The sequence below is a fragment of the Aythya marila genome (genome assembly GCF_965140915.1).
Source record: "Aythya marila genome assembly, chromosome: 5".
NCBI classification, from domain to species: Eukaryota; Metazoa; Chordata; class Aves; order Anseriformes; family Anatidae; genus Aythya; species Aythya marila.
The window spans coordinates 9,089,697-9,108,853 of record NC_139046.1 but is presented as its reverse complement, the minus strand read 5'-3'; the positions used below and the strand labels follow the sequence as shown (position 1 = coordinate 9,108,853).

General features: G+C 46.1%; 1 protein-coding gene across 7 annotated transcripts in view; it reads left to right on the top strand.

The window, feature by feature from the left end:
• Window positions 1-19,157, top strand: part of INF2 (inverted formin 2) — a 40,018-nt gene that overhangs the window by 9,966 nt on the left and 10,895 nt on the right. For 4 of the 7 annotated variants that reach the window (XM_082762030.1, XM_082762032.1, XM_082762034.1 and 1 more), the window contains exons 2-17: window positions 7,004-7,412; window positions 8,769-8,884; window positions 9,417-9,576; window positions 10,081-10,114; window positions 11,129-11,270; window positions 11,386-11,527; window positions 12,005-12,916; window positions 13,797-13,942; window positions 14,027-14,088; window positions 14,731-14,833; window positions 14,919-15,004; window positions 15,559-15,659; window positions 16,723-16,793; window positions 16,914-17,021; window positions 18,051-18,121; window positions 18,772-18,892. In XM_082762030.1, coding sequence (XP_082618156.1) covers window positions 7,016-7,412; window positions 8,769-8,884; window positions 9,417-9,576; window positions 10,081-10,114; window positions 11,129-11,270; window positions 11,386-11,527; window positions 12,005-12,916; window positions 13,797-13,942; window positions 14,027-14,088; window positions 14,731-14,833; window positions 14,919-15,004; window positions 15,559-15,659; window positions 16,723-16,793; window positions 16,914-17,021; window positions 18,051-18,121; window positions 18,772-18,892 — 2,772 coding nt within the window. In that variant the 5' untranslated portion in view covers window positions 7,004-7,015. Of the gene's footprint in view, window positions 1-499; window positions 837-7,003; window positions 7,413-8,768; window positions 8,885-9,416; window positions 9,577-10,080; window positions 10,115-10,850; window positions 10,996-11,128; window positions 11,271-11,385; window positions 11,528-12,004; window positions 12,917-13,796; window positions 13,943-14,026; window positions 14,089-14,730; window positions 14,834-14,918; window positions 15,005-15,558; window positions 15,660-16,722; window positions 16,794-16,913; window positions 17,022-18,050; window positions 18,122-18,771; window positions 18,893-19,157 lie in introns of those variants that run through there. The other 3 variants (XM_082762031.1, XM_082762035.1, XM_082762036.1) reach the window with 3 other exon arrangements.

Sequence of the window (19,157 nt, the reverse complement as noted above, 5' to 3'; positions counted from 1 at the left end):
GCCCCTAAAGGCCAGGCTGGGATAAGGTGCAGGGGGACCTAGGGATGCCCAGGATTCCTGAAATTGCATCCTGCTATGGAGACCCCTTGTTTGCTGTGGTGCCCTTCTCCGAGCTGCTGACCTAAGTGTGCAGCCCTGTCTGACATTGCCCTTGTTTAAAGTGTTTTAAGCAATCCTGGCCCTGCCAGCATTTCAGACAGCTTGGAAAGCCTGCAGTGTAAAGCCCCGGTGCTACAAGGCCTTGAAGCCAAAAAAAACAGCAGGGCTGAGGCAAGGTGCCGCCCCCACCCTCTCCATCCCACCCTAGCCAACTTTCTTCCTCTTTTTTAGTTTTCTTGCCTTTTTTGTTCTTTTTTTTTTTTTTTTTTTTTTTTGGTTTGTTTGCTCCGTTTCCTTTGCCAGATCATTTCCCTGCTCTGAGTCACCCCACATCAGGGCTGTTTTGTTAAGAGCCCGGGGACTGCGGCCACTGGTAGATGCACGAGCCTCCCACCTTCCCAGACATATTGCCCTAGCAGTGGCCAGCACAGGGTGAATGAAGTGGGTGACAAATGACATGCAAATGCCTTCCCTGGTGGCTACAGAAAAGTTATTTGCTTGCACCATTCAGAAGGCTGGTGTTTGCATATTATTAAATGCTGACATCCTGTTGAACTTCTTGTAGCATAAGATTTGCAGACAGTGACTCGTTCAGGGATTTGGACTTTATTGACTGAGGGTTGCTTGGCAGAGAAGGAGAAAATGAGCTGGATTGGGAAGTGAGCACTCGCACGGCTATTTGGAGAGGATTCTTCTGTGCGAGGGAGACGGGAGAATAATTTGGCTTCAGCTCCAAGGTAGGGATTCATTTTTTCTGTCCTCTTGGCTTCCTGTGGAGGTGTTTAGGAAAAAAAAAAAAAAAAAAGGCAATAAAAGAATCTTTTTGGCTCTTGTAGTATCTGTTTGCGTGACAGCTTCCCACTGCGAGGGAACTGTGAGAATCTTAGAAAGTTACTACCGCACTTTCCATGTTGCTGGGTAACAGTTTCTGGTTCTCACGTGACCCCCCCCCCCTCCAAATCATCCTCATAAATTGCATCCAAAAATGCCAAACGATGCTGGCACCGCAGCTGCGGGGGTGCGTGGAGGTGCTGCCCCTGCCAGAGTGCGTGTGCTGGAGCAGGCAGCCACAGAACTATGGTACGTCCCGTTAGGGTTTCTGTGGGACCTGGACTGCAGTTGGGATACCATGAGGAAGCCCACTAAGACCAGGGTACGGGATTTACAGTCCCTTTAGCTGGCGGTGGTACTGTGCTGTGGTTTTTACCTAGTGCAGGCGGGAGCTGACATCTTCTGTGTGTGGGATGAGTGCTGGCTAACACGTGGCAGCCCTCTGACCCTAAATCTGTGGCTCCTCCAAGGACCTGTGGTACTGTGCAAGGGTGCTGCATGGCTCTCATCTGCTGTAGAAATCTTTTTAAATCGGTTTGGCAGATAGGGGAGACTCACATGTTGCTTTTGGCCATGTTTCCTCGGTGGCAGCAGTCATTTCTGATGTGAGGGTCTGATTTATGCACTGATTTCATTTAAACCTGGCTTACCGGGTTAGGGAAAATCCTTTATCAAGTGTCTTCACGCAGTGTTACTGTTGTAAGTAAGAGGGTTTTTAAACCCATTTAAAGCTAAGCTAGAAAAATCTTTAAATATAAATAAGGTTTTAGATCACACTGAAGATCCTAACATAAACATCCTTGAGCATCTCACTTTAGATTGATTTGTATGTGGTTCCTGCAGCAGCCTAATGATTTATTTACTTGTTTGTTTACTGGGGAGGAAAAAGGCACAGGTGATTATTTTTACCAGTGTAGTTAATCCTGGTTTAACCCCACCACTGCCAAAACATTCGGAATGGACAGATTTACCACTTGTATGAGATGTCACACAATATCATTTCTTATATTTGCCCAGGAGAGAGAAGCTGCACTGGTACACAGCATCCTAATGTTGGTGGGTGAGACTGAATGAGTACAACACGCTCTTTCGATGTGCAAGAATAAGCTATGCTAGCATAATACATACATATTTATACCAGTATGAACCCAGTCCTTTTTGTTTATGCTCTGAAATCCATCTCTGGGTGTTTGCTGATGGAAAAAGCCACTGCAACCTTTGTGCCACCTCCAGCTGATGCGTGGCCCCACTCCTGCCCGTTAACTTCTTCAGTAGGGCAGAGAAGGACTGGGTACTCATTCCAAACCCTTTTCATTATTTTTATCATAAATCACTCATTCATGCCTCTGATACAGGTGGGGATAAAGAATGTGTAGATCTGTAGGCAGCTGAGGCTGCTCTGTCCTTTTCTAGCCATAACCAGCAGTGGGTGGTTGGAGTGCCCAGCCTGGGTCTCAGCAAGTTTTGCTGTGCTCTGTTGGGCAAACCTTGCCTCTGTCTCAGTTTCCCACCAGAATGCTTAATTTAGACACCAATCTGACACTCGTGTGAGCCCACCCTTGGTTCCTGCCAACAGCAGTGGGCTCACATGAGGGTCAGATTGGTGTCTAAAATGGAGTTGCCCCCCTCTTTGGGTGTGTGGGAGGGTGATCTCATTAGTCTGCGTGTGCCGAGCTGTTCAGACACTGCACGGGAAAACACAACAGTGGAAATGAAAGCAAGAAGAGAGGAGGAACAAACCCTTCAGGTTTTCTGAAGTGTTTTTGGAAAGCGCAAAGCCAGGATGTTGTTTCTTTTTACTGACTGAGCAGTCTGACATGTTGCAAAATACAAAGGCTCTGCACATTCCCAGCAGCAGAGTGAAAACTGGAAGTACCCAGAAGCAAAACCTATCATTAGCAGGCAGCCAAGCAGATCAGCCTTCCCAGTGCCAGGAACAGGCACAGAAGGGAGGGAGGGGCTGAGCAGCCCTAAAAAAGCTTTTCTTAGGGGCCGAGGGTGTGCAGCAGCAGCCTCATTGAGAGAAGTGAAGGGCTGCAAGGCAATGAAGGCAGTACATGGGGTTGGGTTGGCTCAACCCTCCTCAAAGAGCAGCAGGCAGCTGCTGACCCTCCTTGCGTCCTTCTGTCCAGCAGCATGGGCACTGGGTCTGCTGCCAAAAAATCAGAGTGGCTTTGACCATAATTTTTGTCCCTTTCCTTTTCATCCAGTTATACAGAGCTGCCCAAAGAAATTCCCCTTGTCACGTCTCCCAGGTCCTTGCTGTGATCCACGTCACCCTGGAGGCACGTAATAATTGAGACAGAAAGCTGTGCTGTGCAGCTCTGTGCTCCGCAACTTCAAAGGATGGAGAAAGTATTGACGTGCCCTGATTTATCCCCTACAGATGTCATCTCCCTAGGAGCTGCTTCTACTCGGAGGAAAGAGGGGCACGCAATGCTGCAGGGAAGCATCTGATTCAAAAAGAAAGGAGGAGGAAAGTTTAAAAGTCTGGGCTGGATGGGTGCAGAGAGCATCACAGCTTTGTGAACCCAATATCCCAGTGGCTGTTGTGAGTGGTGGGTGTCCCCACTGCAGGAAGCACAGGTTCAGCATCAGGACGTGTCCGAGGGAGCAGCACCCAGCACCCATGCTCAGGATGTAGCTGGGGAGGGCTTGGGTGCTACAAGCATGGCCAGACACAGGCTGAGCGCATCGCTTCCACCACTGCAGCCTCCCCTGCGGCCTCAGCAGCAGCTCAAAAAGCTCCTCATGCCCCTCTGTAGGCAGGAGGCAAGGTGTATTCATTGTATTTGGGTCTAGCCCTTGTCTCTTTTGTTAGGGGGCTTTACTTTCCTCAGCCAGCACAATCTAAATTGCCTCCCTGACACAGCCAAATAGATGCTCTCCATTTTAATCTCTTATCTGGCTCACTCTGCTGTGATCACCTACCTGCTAATAAGCTCCTGTGGTCAGAGATAAAAGGTGAAACCAGCAGCACTGTAAGGATATAGCTGAGCGGCGTCACAGCACTGTGCTTCATGGAAAACAGGCAAAGATGCTGCATTCATAATATATCACTCATATCTCTGTTTGTAAACAGATTTATCACACCATCTGCAGAATTGTGCTGCGGTCTCCATATTTATTTCCTTTCCATTTATATAGTACAGCTCCTATTTATTTTATTCACTTTTTGTGGTTACATACATGAGTAGTCTTTTTTTTTTTTCTTCCCCACAAAAAAGGGCACGCTCTCTGTGGGAAAGCATGTTTAATCAACCAAATTTGTTCAGCTTAGTGCATAACAGCACAAGCCATTACTGTTTTGAGATTTACCTGCCTGGGTTTGTTTCTCATCTGTTCACATCTGTATGGAGCAGGTGGGGAGGAAAGGATAATTTAGAACAAATCCACTGGTAAACAGGATGCTCTGTCAGTATTTCCTGTCTCCTGTTGCAGTGGTTTAGTTTAGTTTTCAGAAATCAGCTAAATTTAAGGTCAATAATCCTATTATAATCTCTCTGACTTCCTTTAACTGATACTATATGTAAAGACGTATTTGTCCTACAGGAAGAAAAAAGCCAGCCCGCTATGTTATCTGGTTTGATAAGAAAGGTTTAGTCATATGCAAATACAAAGGTGATTTAATGAGTGTAACAAGAAGTCACCAAAAGAGAGAGGGAGCCTGCAGTCAGCAGCCACTCCTGCAGCCCCTCGGTTCAGCAGCACCGGGCAGGAGCACAGGGCTCCTCTGTGCCCCCACTGGGGGCTGCAGGGGGCTCCTTTGTTCCCCCATGGGGTTAAGGGCAGCTGCGAAACTGGCTTCTGTGCCTGGTGCTCACTTCCAGTTCGTTAAGAGCAAAGGGCCTGGGCTCCAGGAGAGCCAGGAGGAGGGACAGGTCCCAGCCAGTGCATCAGGTGCCAAGAGCGTGGGCTCAGCACTGACACATGCTTGGTTTTGTGCGAATTCTCTGCACAGGAATAAAAACTCCAGGACTCCCATTTACCTGGGTCAGCAGGAGGACAAGGGATCTTGGCTTTTGGTGAAGCCACCGAAGGAGGCTATGGGCAGGACGATCTGTGCTGCCCCCTGTGTGGATGCTCCTCAGGTCCAGCCTTGGCCAGCAGACACTGGAAGAAGACCCCTGGGCTCAATGCAAAACACAGGGCAGGGTTTGACCACAGCTCCTTAGGAGCACCTCTGCAGCATGGGACCATAAGTCTGCTGTGGCCAGGGGCATGGGATGCTGCTGCAAAGCCTAGGCTGTGACCATGGGGCTGGACACTTTTGCTTCCCTCCCTCTGGGCAGGGAGGATTTCTGTTCTGTGTGTTGTGCCCAGCCCAAATTCCTGAGCTCGGGTACAGAGGAGCAGCTGGGGGTGACTAACTCCAGTGAGACTTGCCAAGAGTGAGTAGGTTCTGAGTTGCAGGCACTGATGACAAATCTTAGAAACTCTAGCCTATACTTTGGCAGGAAGGTTTTTGTTTGTTTGTTTTTGTTTTATGGCCCTTTTTATTACTTCTTAGCTGTACAGTGTGTTCTCAGAGGGTATATTTGCAGCTTCACGTTTTTCGATCATGACCATCACCAGCTGGGCACTTGGCCAAGAACTTCTTTCCCCTCGGCAAAAGGGTTTCTCCAGAGCTCTCTAGAAGTGTGTTAGGATTTTCTGTGACCATACACAGCTAATTCCATCACCCCTTCTGATCCATACTCAACACAGCTTTTAATGCTGTGATTTTTTGAGTGCCCCTGCCAAAAAGTCCCACCCATCACCTTGCCCTGGGGGAACTGTTTGAGATACCTTGAATGTCCCATCCCACCACTCTTGGTATCCATCCCAAAGGCAGGTTTAGGCCCATAATATCATGCCCTCAATGCCTACTGCAAATTAATAAGCAAACTGTTTGACATGAGGGTTAGAAACCCCAGTGCTGGAGTTGGTGATGGAAGGCAAGATTTTCTTATCATCCCTTCAATCCACCCAGTGCTAGGTTTGGGGGGCCAAACAGCCACCAGGTTATTCTGATCTCCATGCAGGCTCAGCAGCCCAGGGAAGCAGAGATGCTGGTGACATGGCAGGGAGAGGAGGTAGTTTTGGTGGCTGGCCTCAGGGCACAGAGGCCAGCCCCGGGTTTATCCTCTCTCTGTGGGTCCTGTCTGGGAGCAATTGATCCTTAAAATGATTGCATTCAGCTTCGAAAAAGACTTGTGTTGTATAACTAACTAAAATCATTGCGTATCTGAAAAATGAGGATCCTGCCTCAAACATAAAGTTGGGTTAATTTGGCTTGGCTTTGGTAGTTCTCTGTGCTGAATCAGCTCCTCACCCTCCTTGCTGCTAACGGCGTGGCTGAGACAGACCATGGGAGACGGACCTTGGAAAGATGTGCTGTATCTCCTAAAAGATGCACTGCTGTTTTAATAGCCTCCTGCTGCAGTCCCTCTGCGTGCAACCTGTTGGGCTCGCACATTATCACACACAAGCACCACATTTTGCAAACATATTTGCGATTACAGCAGACAGGAAGAGATTAAGTGAGTGCTATAAAATTAACCTCTGCATCATTCAAAAGAAACAAAAGCAAAAAATAACAGGGCAATCGGATGCTGTTATGAGCAGGATATGCTCAAAATGGCCTCTACATCCCATTACAAATACTTAGAAACTGCAGTCTTTCCACTGCAGTGAGATTTTTAAGTGGTTTAATGGACATAAGGAGTTCAGAGCTGATAATGCCACTTCCAACCTTATCCTTTCACTGCATGAAAATAGGTAGTAGCTATTGACTGGTGTAAATTGGCTACTTTTAAAGCTGTATTTGCTGGCTTAGATGTGCTAAGAGTCTCTTTACAGAGATTTCAGGGCCTGAATGTAATGTGTGTTTTTAAGGAGGGCATATATTTAGTTTCTTCAACAGAGGACTGGTTCCAGTGTGTGCCTGGCATGCTGGAGAGCTGGCCAAGGAGCAGGGACCTTCTGTGGTTATGTTTAACGTCCTGAGCCCTAGGAGAAAAAAAACGGGGCTGCCACAGGGTGGTGGGCAGTCTAAATCAACCTCTCACTTTGTCTTTTCTTTCCCTTTCAGGACAAGGTTTTCATGATGTCAATCAAAAAGGAAGGTGCCCACAAGAAATGGGTTGCCCTGAAGGAGAAACTCGGGCCCCAGGAGACCGACCAGTCGGAGGCCAACCTGGAAAATGCAGAACCAGAGCTGTGTATCCGTCTCCTGCAAATGCCGTCAGTGGTGAACTACTCCGGGCTGAAGAAGCGGCTGGAGAACAGTGATGATGCTTGGATGGTCCAGTTCCTGGAGCTGTGTGGGCTGGACCTCCTCCTGGAGGCCCTGGACAGGCTGTCTGGGAGAGGGGTGGCCAGGATTTCTGATGCCTTGCTTCAGCTCACCTGCATTAACTGTGTGCGAGCAGTCATGAACTCCCACAAAGGCATTGAGTACATCGTGAGCAATGAGGGCTACGTCAGAAAACTCTTCCAAGGTGAGGAAATGTCTTCCTGCTTCACCCATCACATGCAGTGTGGAGGGGGGCTTTGCTGGTGCTTGTCCTCCTGTCCTGCACCAGGCTTCTTGGCAGTTGTTGATTGCATCTGATGAGTGAAAGAGATCATTTTCCTTTTTAAAATAAGACTGCTCTGAAGTGACATTACCTTTGCCAATCAATGTCATTTAGCTGGGCTCGTTTCCACACCAATGTCCTCATAGAGCATTAAAAGGTGGGGATAAACTCTGCCTTAGCTGTACATTGGCATAAGAAGTCCATGACCCAGCTTCTCAGCAGACATTTGCTATTTTAGTCTTTGTGAGGCCCAAGAGAAGGAGAGGAATAAAAAGCTTGGAGACTGGTAGCCTGTAGAGAGATGGGAGGGTGGAATGGTTTAGACTCAAGAGAGCCCATTCTCTGTGCTGCTTAGTCTTTTCCTTCTAGGAAGTGGCAGATAACTCCATTTGCTTTCTCCTGACATTCACTTGGCTCCTCATTAGGTCAGAAACTCATTGGGGCATCTCCTAGGACTTGCTTGTAGAGCACTTAATGACAGTGGGGCTGGGAGTATAACTTCTGTGCTGCTCCGCGGAGCTGAGATCACAGCTGCGCCTGGAAACCTTTATTAATAGCTCTTCCAAATGCATTTAATCTGAAAGCTGGCTTGCTCCTCTCTACAGTCCTCTTTCTTTCCCTCAGCCCTGTATTTTCTTAACCAGCATGAAATACAGAACTGGCATTTTTGTACTGTGCAAGACAGGGGGACACCCTGGGCTTTTCAGCAGTCTAGCATCTTCGTGCATTACAAGGGAAAATAAAATAATCCAATCCACTCCCTCCCACCTCCCAGGACTCACAAAGAGTGTAATGGAAGAAAAGGAAATACAAGAGGACTGGTGAGAACAATTGGTTTATTTGAAATGCAAATTGGGCGCTTCTGCACTAAAAATAAGACTCATTAATTGGGGAAAATGGTTTATCTGCTGTTCTAGAAAACACTCATAACTGAAAACTGGAAATAAAATATGTGACTGCAAGTGCTGAGATCTTGGCTGCTGTTTTAGCACTTCCACTGGCACTAGGAGGAAGTGAACAGCTACAAGGAGCACCAAAATGACAATAGGGTACTTGAACTAGCATTTACTGTTCCAACTAGAGGTTACTACTACATACTGCTGTTGAGATCAGGCATCTGTAAATTGGGATATTTTTCTTCCCATCTTCCATCTATTGGCTGTGTTCCTTCAGTCTTTTTTCTACCACTGGCCACAAGCCACACAGCAGAAGACAGTGAGATTCAGAATACTACAGTGTTATTATAAAGCCTTTTTTTTTTTTTTTTTTTTCCTCCAGCACTTGACACAACTAATGTCATGGTGAAAAAGCAAGTATTTGAGCTCCTGGCTGCACTGTGCATTTACTCATCAGATGGCCACACTTTGGCTTTGGATGCCCTGGACCATTACAAGGCAAGTCTTAAGCTGCAGTAGGAGGTACTCTGCTCTGCTCTGACCCATGCAGGCAGGTCCATGTACCTCAGAAAAGGACTGGGAATGAATGTCATTTTGTATCATTTTGGTAAGAGAGGCAGGGATTCATGAGGTGAAATCTGGAGGAATTTTGGCCTGATCCCCAGAAGACCACAGGGCTGCTCGACAACTTCTCTCTAGGCAGATGACTTCCAACACAAAGTTATTTTTCAGCATGAAAAAAGCACTACCAGATTAGCAATTAGATAGTGCCACATCCATCAGTTTCACTGGCCACAAGCCTAGTTAGCAAAAAGCATAAAGGTATGCAGGAAGAGTCTCACAGACTTCTTCTGCTGACCTTACCCTGCTCAGTGATGGGAGTGCTGCTTTTACCTATATCTTCCTGTCTTGTACTCAGCAGCGTAAATTGAGAGAGGTTTTAAGATGCTAATTCTATTTGAGAGCCTGCATTAAAAAGGCAGACATTTCTGAACTGTCTGAGCAGAAATGTTGCTTGTGTTATTAACAGAGTGTGAAGAACCAGCAGTATCGATTCAGTGTCATAATGAATGAGCTCTCCAACACGGATAATGTGCCGTATATGGTGACACTGCTGAGTGCTATCAATGCCATCATACTGGGGAAAGAAGACCTAAGAACAAGAACACAAATACGAAACGAGTTCATAGGTAAGGATATTTGTTGCACCAAGTTTTTTCAGAAAAAAAAAAAAATCAGTTGCTAAGCACAGGGCAGTTTTATGGCTTTATTTTTAGGCAATCCATAAGGTGATTAAAGAGGGCTAGGGAGGAAAACTGCAAATATTAAAGCCAGACTTTTTTTTTTTTTCTGTCTGTTCTCTTTTCCCTTCAGCAACCTTTCTTTAGTCAAGAGAAAGGGACGTTGGACTACACAGTTCATCTGACTTATTTTAGACATTTGATTTTGAGTGAGATGAATTGTGTCCCAGATGTGTCCCTCCGTAACTCTGGCTCACTCAGCTGCAGATGTGTGTGCTGCAGGCCTCTTCATTTGTCGAATGAACCTACCTGGTTTGGCAGATCCATCTTAAGATATTTTCATTTTTTATCACTGCAGAAAGTGTTTATGAGAATAACATTATATAAAGATCATAATAGATCAGTGCCAAGTAGGTCATAATGCCAATATATATATTTTTTTTGTTCTCCCAGGGCTTCAGCTGTTGGATATTTTAGACAAGCTAAGGTAAGGATCACTGCTTAAATTTTCATTTACAAATGAGCTTTACAGCAACAGAGCTATGGAAACTGTGAAACGTGCCCACGTGGAGTGGACCACACTGGTGTGTACCCATTACATGGGAACAAAGACATTAAGCCAATGATAAAGCTCTCTCATCAACCACAGCGTCGTGGGGACTGCTGTTCCAGGTGGCATTGGCAGAGGCTCTGGGCACAGATGGAGCACGGCTCAGAGCTGCATTTCAGACTGAACCTGAAGTGATGTTGTGGGCTCACTGAGCATTTGCTGTCTTACTCTCTTACTGATGGTGTTTGTCCCAGAGCATCCAGCTAAAACATTTTTCTAATGTATATTTGGAAATACCTGTCTTCACAGGTATTAATTTTAAAATGATGTTCTGTCAGAAGCACCCAGGATAAATCCTAGAATGCTTATATATGAGTTGCAGTTATCCGTGTAATTGGAATTGCTCCATCCAAATCCTTTAAAATGAGGGAAGAGAAGGCCTGTCGACACTGCCAACTAGCAAGAGTAGAGCTCCCACACTGAGTCTCTCAATAGTGCTGAAAAACTTGCCTTTAGGGTGTTGTATTTTTTTTTAATCAAGTTTTGAGCAGCATATAAGGAAGTTTTTCAAGCAGAATATCACTGGAATATTTTCAGTTTGTCTTACTTTAAAAAATAAAAGAAGGTGGCAGCCTGCTTTCAAAAATGTGTAAATGACACTCTGTTGTTATAGCTCCAAGGAGAAGTCCATACAAAGCATACCCTGGGCCAGATTATGCCATGAAAAGTCCTATTCATTTCCATATGTTGACTGTAGAAAGAGATACATTCAGTTCAAGAGAAGATACACTGGTGGCATTTGATCCTTTATCAATAAGGTAGAGTTGGGTACTTTTCAGCATGAACTGGCTGAGTGAGAAAGCCAAAGAGATAAAAGCCATTTAAGCAAAGATAATTATCTGAAAATCAGTGAGGAGCTCTCCAGTGAAAATGAGTGCTGTAATATTGCAGAGACATAGAGGAGGAGGATCTGCTTATCCAGTGTGATACATTTGAAGAGTTCAAGATAGAAGATGATGAGGAATTATTGAAGATATGTGACGGAATAAACATGAACGATCACCATGAGGTCTTTTCATCTCTCTTCAATAAAGTAAGTAGGCCCTCATGCGGGTTGCACAGCCATGCCATGGCAGAGTTAACAGACTTTGCTTCAAACCAGCCTGGTTCACAGCCTTGCTGTGATTGAAAGCCGCTGTGTCTTCCAGGTGAGCCGCTCTCCAGTCTCCATCCAGCTGCTGTCCATTCTCCAGAGCTTGCTCCACTTGGAACCGTCTCATCACTCCAACCTCCTGCTGTGGGAGTCCTTGGATGCAGTAGTGAACAGAGCCCTTTTGCTTGCAAATGACAGTAAGAAAGACATACATCCAGCCTCGTAGTCAGTCTTTTTTTCCCCTTATCCCACCCAGTGCCCACAAAAGTCCTTCCCTGCAAAGGAAGCAGGGACAAAACTACACCAGCTGTATAGGGTCAAGTCATAACGTGAAGCCCCAGCCATGCAGATGCCAGCGAGAGCTGGACATGTTTATCAGTGGGCTTGGGAGCCATCATCTTGCTGATGGTTAAATCCTGGTGTTGCATTGAGCTTCGGGTTGTGGGAGTCAGGGGGAATCTATTTTCATTGTCATCCTGTCTCTGGTGCTGGCTAGCAGTGTGTATGGGCCAGAACCATGGGAAGGAAATTGCTTGGAAGTTAAAAGTGCAATTGGGTAAAGTGACTCAAGAGAGTGGGTTTTGTAGCTCCAGGTCTGCTAACTGTGGGAGCAGAATAGCACGAACAAACCATGGGGCCCCATCCCCTTCTCTGACCCTGACCCATTTCTCTAGTCCAAGGAAACACAGTGGAAGAAGTCATTGAGAGGCTGTTATCTGTCAAGAAGCAACCAAACAAGCAAAAGAGAGCTGAAAACCGTCTTTCTGGGAATGCAAACAGAGGCATCCATACCGAAGTAGAACTAGAACCATGCGCAAGTGCAGTTCAGAGCCTGGTGGGATCAGCAAACCCCTCCAAGGCACCAGCACCTCCCTCAGGGCCTCCTGCCAATGAAGAGAAGATCTCATCCTGCCAGCTCTCAGCCTGCTCCGCTTTACCACAGACACCTAACCCGCCACCCAACGCTGCTCCTGCCCCACCACCTCCACCCCCACCACCTCCACCCCTGCCCTCTGGCATGGCAGCTGTGCCCCCCACATCCCCCATGATGAATACGCCTCCAGCCCCTCCACTCCCTGGCATCCCTCCTCCCCCAGTGTCCAACATGGGGGGCATTCCTCCACCTCCACCTCCATTGCCTGGCTTGGGTGGCATCCCTCCACCACCTCCATTGCCTGTCCTAGGGGGCATCCCTCCACCACCACCCCCACTGCCTGGTATGGGGGGCATCCCTCCTCCACCCCCATTGCCTGGTATGGGGGGCATCCCTCCACCACCACCATTGCCCTGCATAGGGGGCATCCCTCCTCCTCCACCATTGCCTGGCATGGGGGGCATTCCTCCTCCACCCCCATTGCCCGGCATGGGGGGCATCCCTCCACCACCACCACTGCCTGGCATGGGGGGCATCCCTCCACCGCCACCCCTCCTGCCCGGCATGGCAGGAGAACATATAGAAGCCGTCGTGGCCTCTCAATTCGGCTGCCCTCTTGGCTCAGCCAGGCCTCCCCGCAAGATGGTGAAGACGCCAACATTGAAGATGAAGAAGCTGAACTGGCAGAAGCTGCCCTCCAACGTGGTGAGAGGTGGGTGCTTCTGGCATAAAGGTACTGCTATTTTGTGGGTGATCCAAGGGAAAACCCACTATTTCTGAGGTTGTCAGATCTGGTTGACTCCATTTAGATACAGAACTTCCCTGATTTCCATTGCATCCCACCTTCAAAGCTTAAATAAATAAAAGCAGGATGAAGCCACTAATATATAAAAACCATTCCAACTAAATCAGTAGTTTTGAATAGCTTGTTTATAAATAAAATAATTTGAAATTAAAAGAAGGGGGGAGGATGAGAAGATTCCTCTAATACACCTTGGCATGCCTTATGCTTGAATTCTCAACAGGCTCTGATCTGGGTATATAAAAGTCATAAGTAAGAGTACAGGTCAGGATCAGTTCACAGTTCAAGAAGGACATTGAAAAAGTTGGAGAGACATGAGAAATATTGACTTGTTTCTTGATTTTTGGGTCACATTTCCCTCTCCTAATGGATCCAAAATGGAGCATGAAATGTGAGAAGCAGCAAGGACAGGTGAGGTCAGTTTTGGCCTAGTCAAGCAAGCCATCTGGTGCATGGAAGTTGGCATAGGTGAAGTCTAAATAAGGCACAGTTTTGATCACAAGGGCATTTAGTTGTTGGGATTATTTCAGTAAAGATTTCTACAGCCAAGTTCAGGTGATTTTTTTTTGAAAAAAAAAGATGTTTAAGAAAGTGCAGTGGGGGTTAATTCAGGTAGGCCTACAGCCAGCATTAACACAAGGAGATGATTAAAGAACCGAAATATGTCTCTTGTTTCATTCACCTTCTGAGGAGTTTCCCATCTAGCAACTTACATTGACCCAAAAGCCCGAAGCTCTCAGCTGTCTCTGTAGCCAGTCTGAATACTTTGTGTTGTGTTTTTTTTTTACAGAAAGTCACTCAATGTGGGCTTCAGTCAGCAGCAGCAGCGAGGAAAGTATAGAGCCCAATTATACAAGCATAGAGCAGCTGTTTTGCTTTCCACAGCCAACCCCCAAGGAGAAAACGGCTGCCCCGGTGAAAGCAGAACCGAAGGAGGTGAGGGGGTCACTCGTTCTTTCGAGTAAAGATCACTGCAGACAGCTCACCTAATATGAGATATCTTCTTTTTCTTTAATGAAGATCACATTTTTGGACTCCAAGAAAAGTCTCAATTTGAACATATTTTTGAAGCAATTTAAATGGTAAGATATGACCAATTTTCATGACAATTGACAAAACTTTGAGCAGGTTTTGTGTAGTATTTGTAAGGTCCTCAAGAAATCTATTTTAGCAAATGTGTTTTTGTGGCCCGTGTTACTAAAATATCTGAATATTTTCCACTTGCCATATACTCTCTTTAAAGTACTGGGTTTGGGAGTTTAGTTGAGTTTTTGCATACAGCATTTCTGTAAGTTGGAAACAGCATTAGTGTCTCGTTGTTACAGGTGAAGTTATGGCATATACTCTTAGGGTGACTTAGGCTGTGGGACACCTCTAGAGGTCAAACTCTTCCTGAAAGCAGGGAGAGAAAATTAAGGGAAATTAGAAATTATTTTTTTTAAGGTAGTCGCATACCCAGAAGTGGACATCTGAGTTGCAAGATTGACCTTTTTGGTCATTTGACTAGGGCCAGAAACAAAATTTGGGGCATAGTGAGGATTTGAACCTGGATCTAACAGGTCTCAATTCTGAGTTAATCACTGGGAAGTACCTTTCCTTTTGGATTACAGTGGCCCTCAGTAGGGAAAGCACAGCCACTTACACGGGTATATGCCTCGGTAGCGTGTGATTGTGGAAGAAGAGCTTTGGGTGACTGCTTACTCTGCTTGTCCTCCTCCCTGCAGCTCCAATGAAGAGGTGGCTGCCATGGTCCAGAACGGGGACCGGACCAAGTTTGATGTTGAGGTCCTGAAGCAGTTGCTGAAGCTGCTGCCTGAAAAGCATGAGGTCAGAAGGGAAAAGTGATACCCTTAATTCACAGAGCTGACTGGGCAGTGGAGTCCTACAGTTTTTGTTCTTTATTTCTCGTTAGATAGAAAACCTGAAGGCCTTCAAAGAAGAGAAATCAAAGCTAGCAAACGCAGATCAGTTTTATCTTCTCCTCCTTCAGATTCCCAGGTAAGGATGATCATCATGAACTTCAAACCAATCTTTTTGGAGGTTTTTCTATGGGAAATTTAAGTTTCTATATAGGAGTCTCACAGACAGATATTAATGGATACAGCTGATGGATCCCCCCTTCTGCCCTAGCCATCCCTTCCCCCTTACCTTGGATGAAAGGCTATTGCTGCACCAGCACCTTTTCTCCCTCTGAAGCAGCAGAATCTGGACCAGACCCAGGGTCAGAGCTGCCAAAGGAGGCCATGTAACTTACTGAAAGGCACTTGGGAAGCCCTGTACAATGCTAGGAAGGGAGAACCCATATCTCACACCATGGTCAGTCTTCCCATTGATGATCTCAGTGCATCAGCAGAAACTACATCCCCACATGGCCAAGGACAGGTTGCAGTGGAGAGTGGCAGCCCTCCACCACCCACCACAATCACTGGTTTGATGTGGACGTGGTTGGCAGCATTGCAGGGTCGCCAGGCTTAGTGGTGATGTTGGAAGAGGGCTGCTGCATGGGCTAAGACTGTGGTGCCTTTAAGCTTCTAATCCATCTCCATCCCTAGCTACCAGCTGCGGATTGAATGTATGCTGATCTGCGAGGAGACCACCGTTGTGCTGGACATGATTCAGCCAAAAGCTGGAGCCATCCGGAGAGCCTGCGAAGGTAAATGACTTGGCCTCAATTCTGGCTCTTATTTAAGGCCATAAGCTGTAAAGTGAAGCTTGTCAGACCTTCCAGAGGGACTGAAATTAAACAGCAGAATTACAGCTAATTCGTCGGCATTATTTGCCACATTAAGATCTCCACACAGCAGTTTTCTCTGCTTCCAGAAAAGCTTAACCCCAAACTTCCCGCAGAAAGTACCACTTCTGTATTTTTTCCCCTGCCTAAAAACATAACCAGAAGAGAAAGTTTATTTTGTGTTCTTAATTGCTGATGCCTAATTTTGTGAATATGTGGAGGAATTACGCAGTAGGTCTCTGCTTCCTGTGGGAGAAACCTCAGGTCCCACTCTGGGGAAAGTACTTCTCAGCGCTGTCAAGTGCCTCCTGTCCTAAAGAGCCAGTTCCTGCCGGGGGTTTCTCCAGCTGGAATTACAGCTGCCTGCTGTGATAAACTGAAGTTCCTCATAAAAAGTTTCTTCCTTGCAGTCCACTTGTCCTTTTAAAGCTGTTCCTGCCTCAGCGCTGAGTGCTTCAGAGAGCACACCGCTGCAGCACCCTGTCACAAGGGCAAGGACAGGGACTGTACCCTTTATGCCCCGATAATCACCTCCACCATGCGAGACCAAGAACAGGGGGAGTGTGTCTGGCTTTTGCAGCTGGCAGATAGTTGCAGCCCTGTCAGAACTGGCTTCACTGCACAGCTGAGTGGAGTCTGTAAGATTAAAATTACAGCCCACTTACCCTCGCCCACACCAGGTTAAATCTGGGTACTTCCACAGAAGACAGTGAGTGAGAAGAGTCTAGCTCCACATTATTTTCTATTAAGAATGAGAGACCAGATGTAAAGAAAGAAAGAAATATAGGTAAGCAAAAACTTATTGAGCCCAGCTAGTGCGATGGGTTCTATTTAGAATCAGCTTCTCTGTGGGATGGGCCTTTGTACTGCACACCTGAAAAATCAGATTTAGTTTGAAGGAATTTAGGATCCCAGTGGTTATCCAATTTAGAAAATATTCTACTTTAATAGAGCTTTTTGCTTAAAAGCCCTTTATGTTTTTCAGATCTTCTGAACAGTCATCGCCTGCCGCTCTTCTGTCAACTGATTCTTAAAGTTGGAAACTTTCTGAACTACGTAAGGACTCGGTTTGGCTTGTCCTGCACCCAGTCATTAGAATATATGGATGATCTTCATATTTAGGGCTGTAATTTGGATGGACACAAGAGTTACATCTGCCTTCTTTTTATCTTGTAGGGAAGCCACACGGGTGACGCTGATGGGTTTAAAATCAGCACTTTACTCAAACTAACAGAAACCAAAGCCAACCAAACCCGCATTACGCTGCTCCACCATATTCTGGAGGTACCACTGCCAAATTCTGGGCAACAGGGAAGGGGGAAGGCTTTTATTATGGGTGAACCATCTCTCCTGCTCTAGTTTCAGTTAACATAACACGTTCTTACTCATATCCTCCTCAGCTAGCTGTGGTGTTGCAAGTTGAAAGTGTTGGTTCACTTAGGCTGGTGGAGGCTACTTGTGGGCACTACTTGGCTCTCAGGGAACTCCTTTTAAGAACTGTTGTCCTGCTTTCCTCCAGCATCTTTACCCACAATTGCTGGAACTTCCTTTTTTCATATTTGTGCAATCTCCACACATGATCAACTGCAAACTGCTGGTCTATACCCATTCATCCCTTCTGCCTTTTCATGGCCTCTCCTTTTTCCACCAGGCTATGCTTGAGCTTTTCATACTCCCAAGTCCCCATGGCTTTCTTATTTCTTGTATTGCTGGTTTTTTTTTTGTTTGTTTGTTTGTTTTTTGTTTTTTTGTTATTTTTTTTCTTTTTTCTCCATGCTTTGCCCTGCCATGAGGCAGACCTCAAAGTCTCTCAGTTCCAGTTATGTATAGTTAAGCCCGTCTTTAGTTCACAGTAGCTTCAGCAAGCACAGCCATGAAAGAAATTAGGCAAATAAGATTCAAGCCCTTTTAATGCCCTCCTGGGACTGTTTGAAGTATCAGACTGCATCAAACCACAGTCCTTCCTCCTCCCACGGCCAATAGTAAGCGTCTCAGAAGAGGGTAAAAGAAATTCCCTGTAAGATAAGGCTCAGCAGTGGGTCAGCTTTGCTTTGAACCATAAGCACTTCTAAACATTCATCTCTCTATGCTTGTATAGCCTAGGAGCAATCGCTTTGCTCTCTGAACATGCAGTCATGTTTTGAATCCTTCTCTGGCTCTGCAAGTCAAAGCAGACTGCAGAAAAGGGGCCAGCAGCAAGATCTAGCGCAGTCATCCTTCCTGAGCAGCTCTGCCCATTGCTCTTTCCTTCCAGCTTCCTCTCCCAGTTTGTGCCGCACAGTAAATAACACTTATTTCTCTTTTCTGCTTCAGGAAGTAGAAAACAGCCACACAGACCTACTGGAACTGCCAGAAGATCTTGAATACGTTTCAAAAGCAGCAGGGTAAAATTGCATGTCACTTCCTTCAAATTAAAAATAAAAATAAATCCCATGCACATCGACAATGTACCAGAAATTAGGACACACACAGCTGGTGCAGCATATTAACAAGATGGCATCTTACTTAGTTTTTACCAGAAGATTTGGTTGATGAATGCTGAAACCCCTTCAATATATGATAGCTCTACTACAGCTGGCACCACTTAGGGCTGCCATTTGCAGCACATTGAATTAATACTGCCTCACCCAAAATCTGCACTGTATTTGCAGTAACACAAGCTTTGGAAGGCCAACTACTCAGAAGCATTTCTGAAATGCTTTTAACCAGAGAAAGTGAGCTAATGCTGAGCACTGAGGGGTGGAAATAGTCCTTTGAATGGGTGGATTTCTGGGGCATTTATTTTCTCAGTACATAAAGTTGTGTTTATGTACTTTATGTACTACTTTAGGTAGACTTGGGCACCTTTCCATAAGTGCCATGAAAGAAGGCAGTTTTTCATGAGATCAGACTACACAGAGTTCAGGGCTCAGGTTTCAGTTCATCAAAGTGGGAAGCAGCAGGACAACCAACCCACCAGATCAGACTTGCCCTCTCTTTGGTCAGCACAGGATACCATAACGTGAATTAACATGGGGCATCTATGTGATTTCAGAATTAATCTTGATATTATACGCTCTGAGTCCAGTACCAATCTAAAGAAGTTGCTGGAGCTTCAACGAAAGGTCTCATCATCAAATGACGATGTGAAACAACAGTATGAGAAGCCTATCCAGGTTGGTAATGGAGTTCCCTGGTATTTTTCACCTTACACACACAAAGCCAGTGTGCTGCATTGGAGGCTCAGCTGAGGAGGTTCACAAGATGGTGAAAAATATTGCCACAAAACACATTCTCAGATTTTAAAGTAGGCTGTGATGCCACAAAACCCACTGCTGTTTGTTTGCCACTTCTACCCCAAACCATGATTATTCTCAAAGCCCCTGCCCTGGTGGTTCTCTCTCTGCCCTGCAAAGCCTCACTATGTCTGAGTCATGTTCT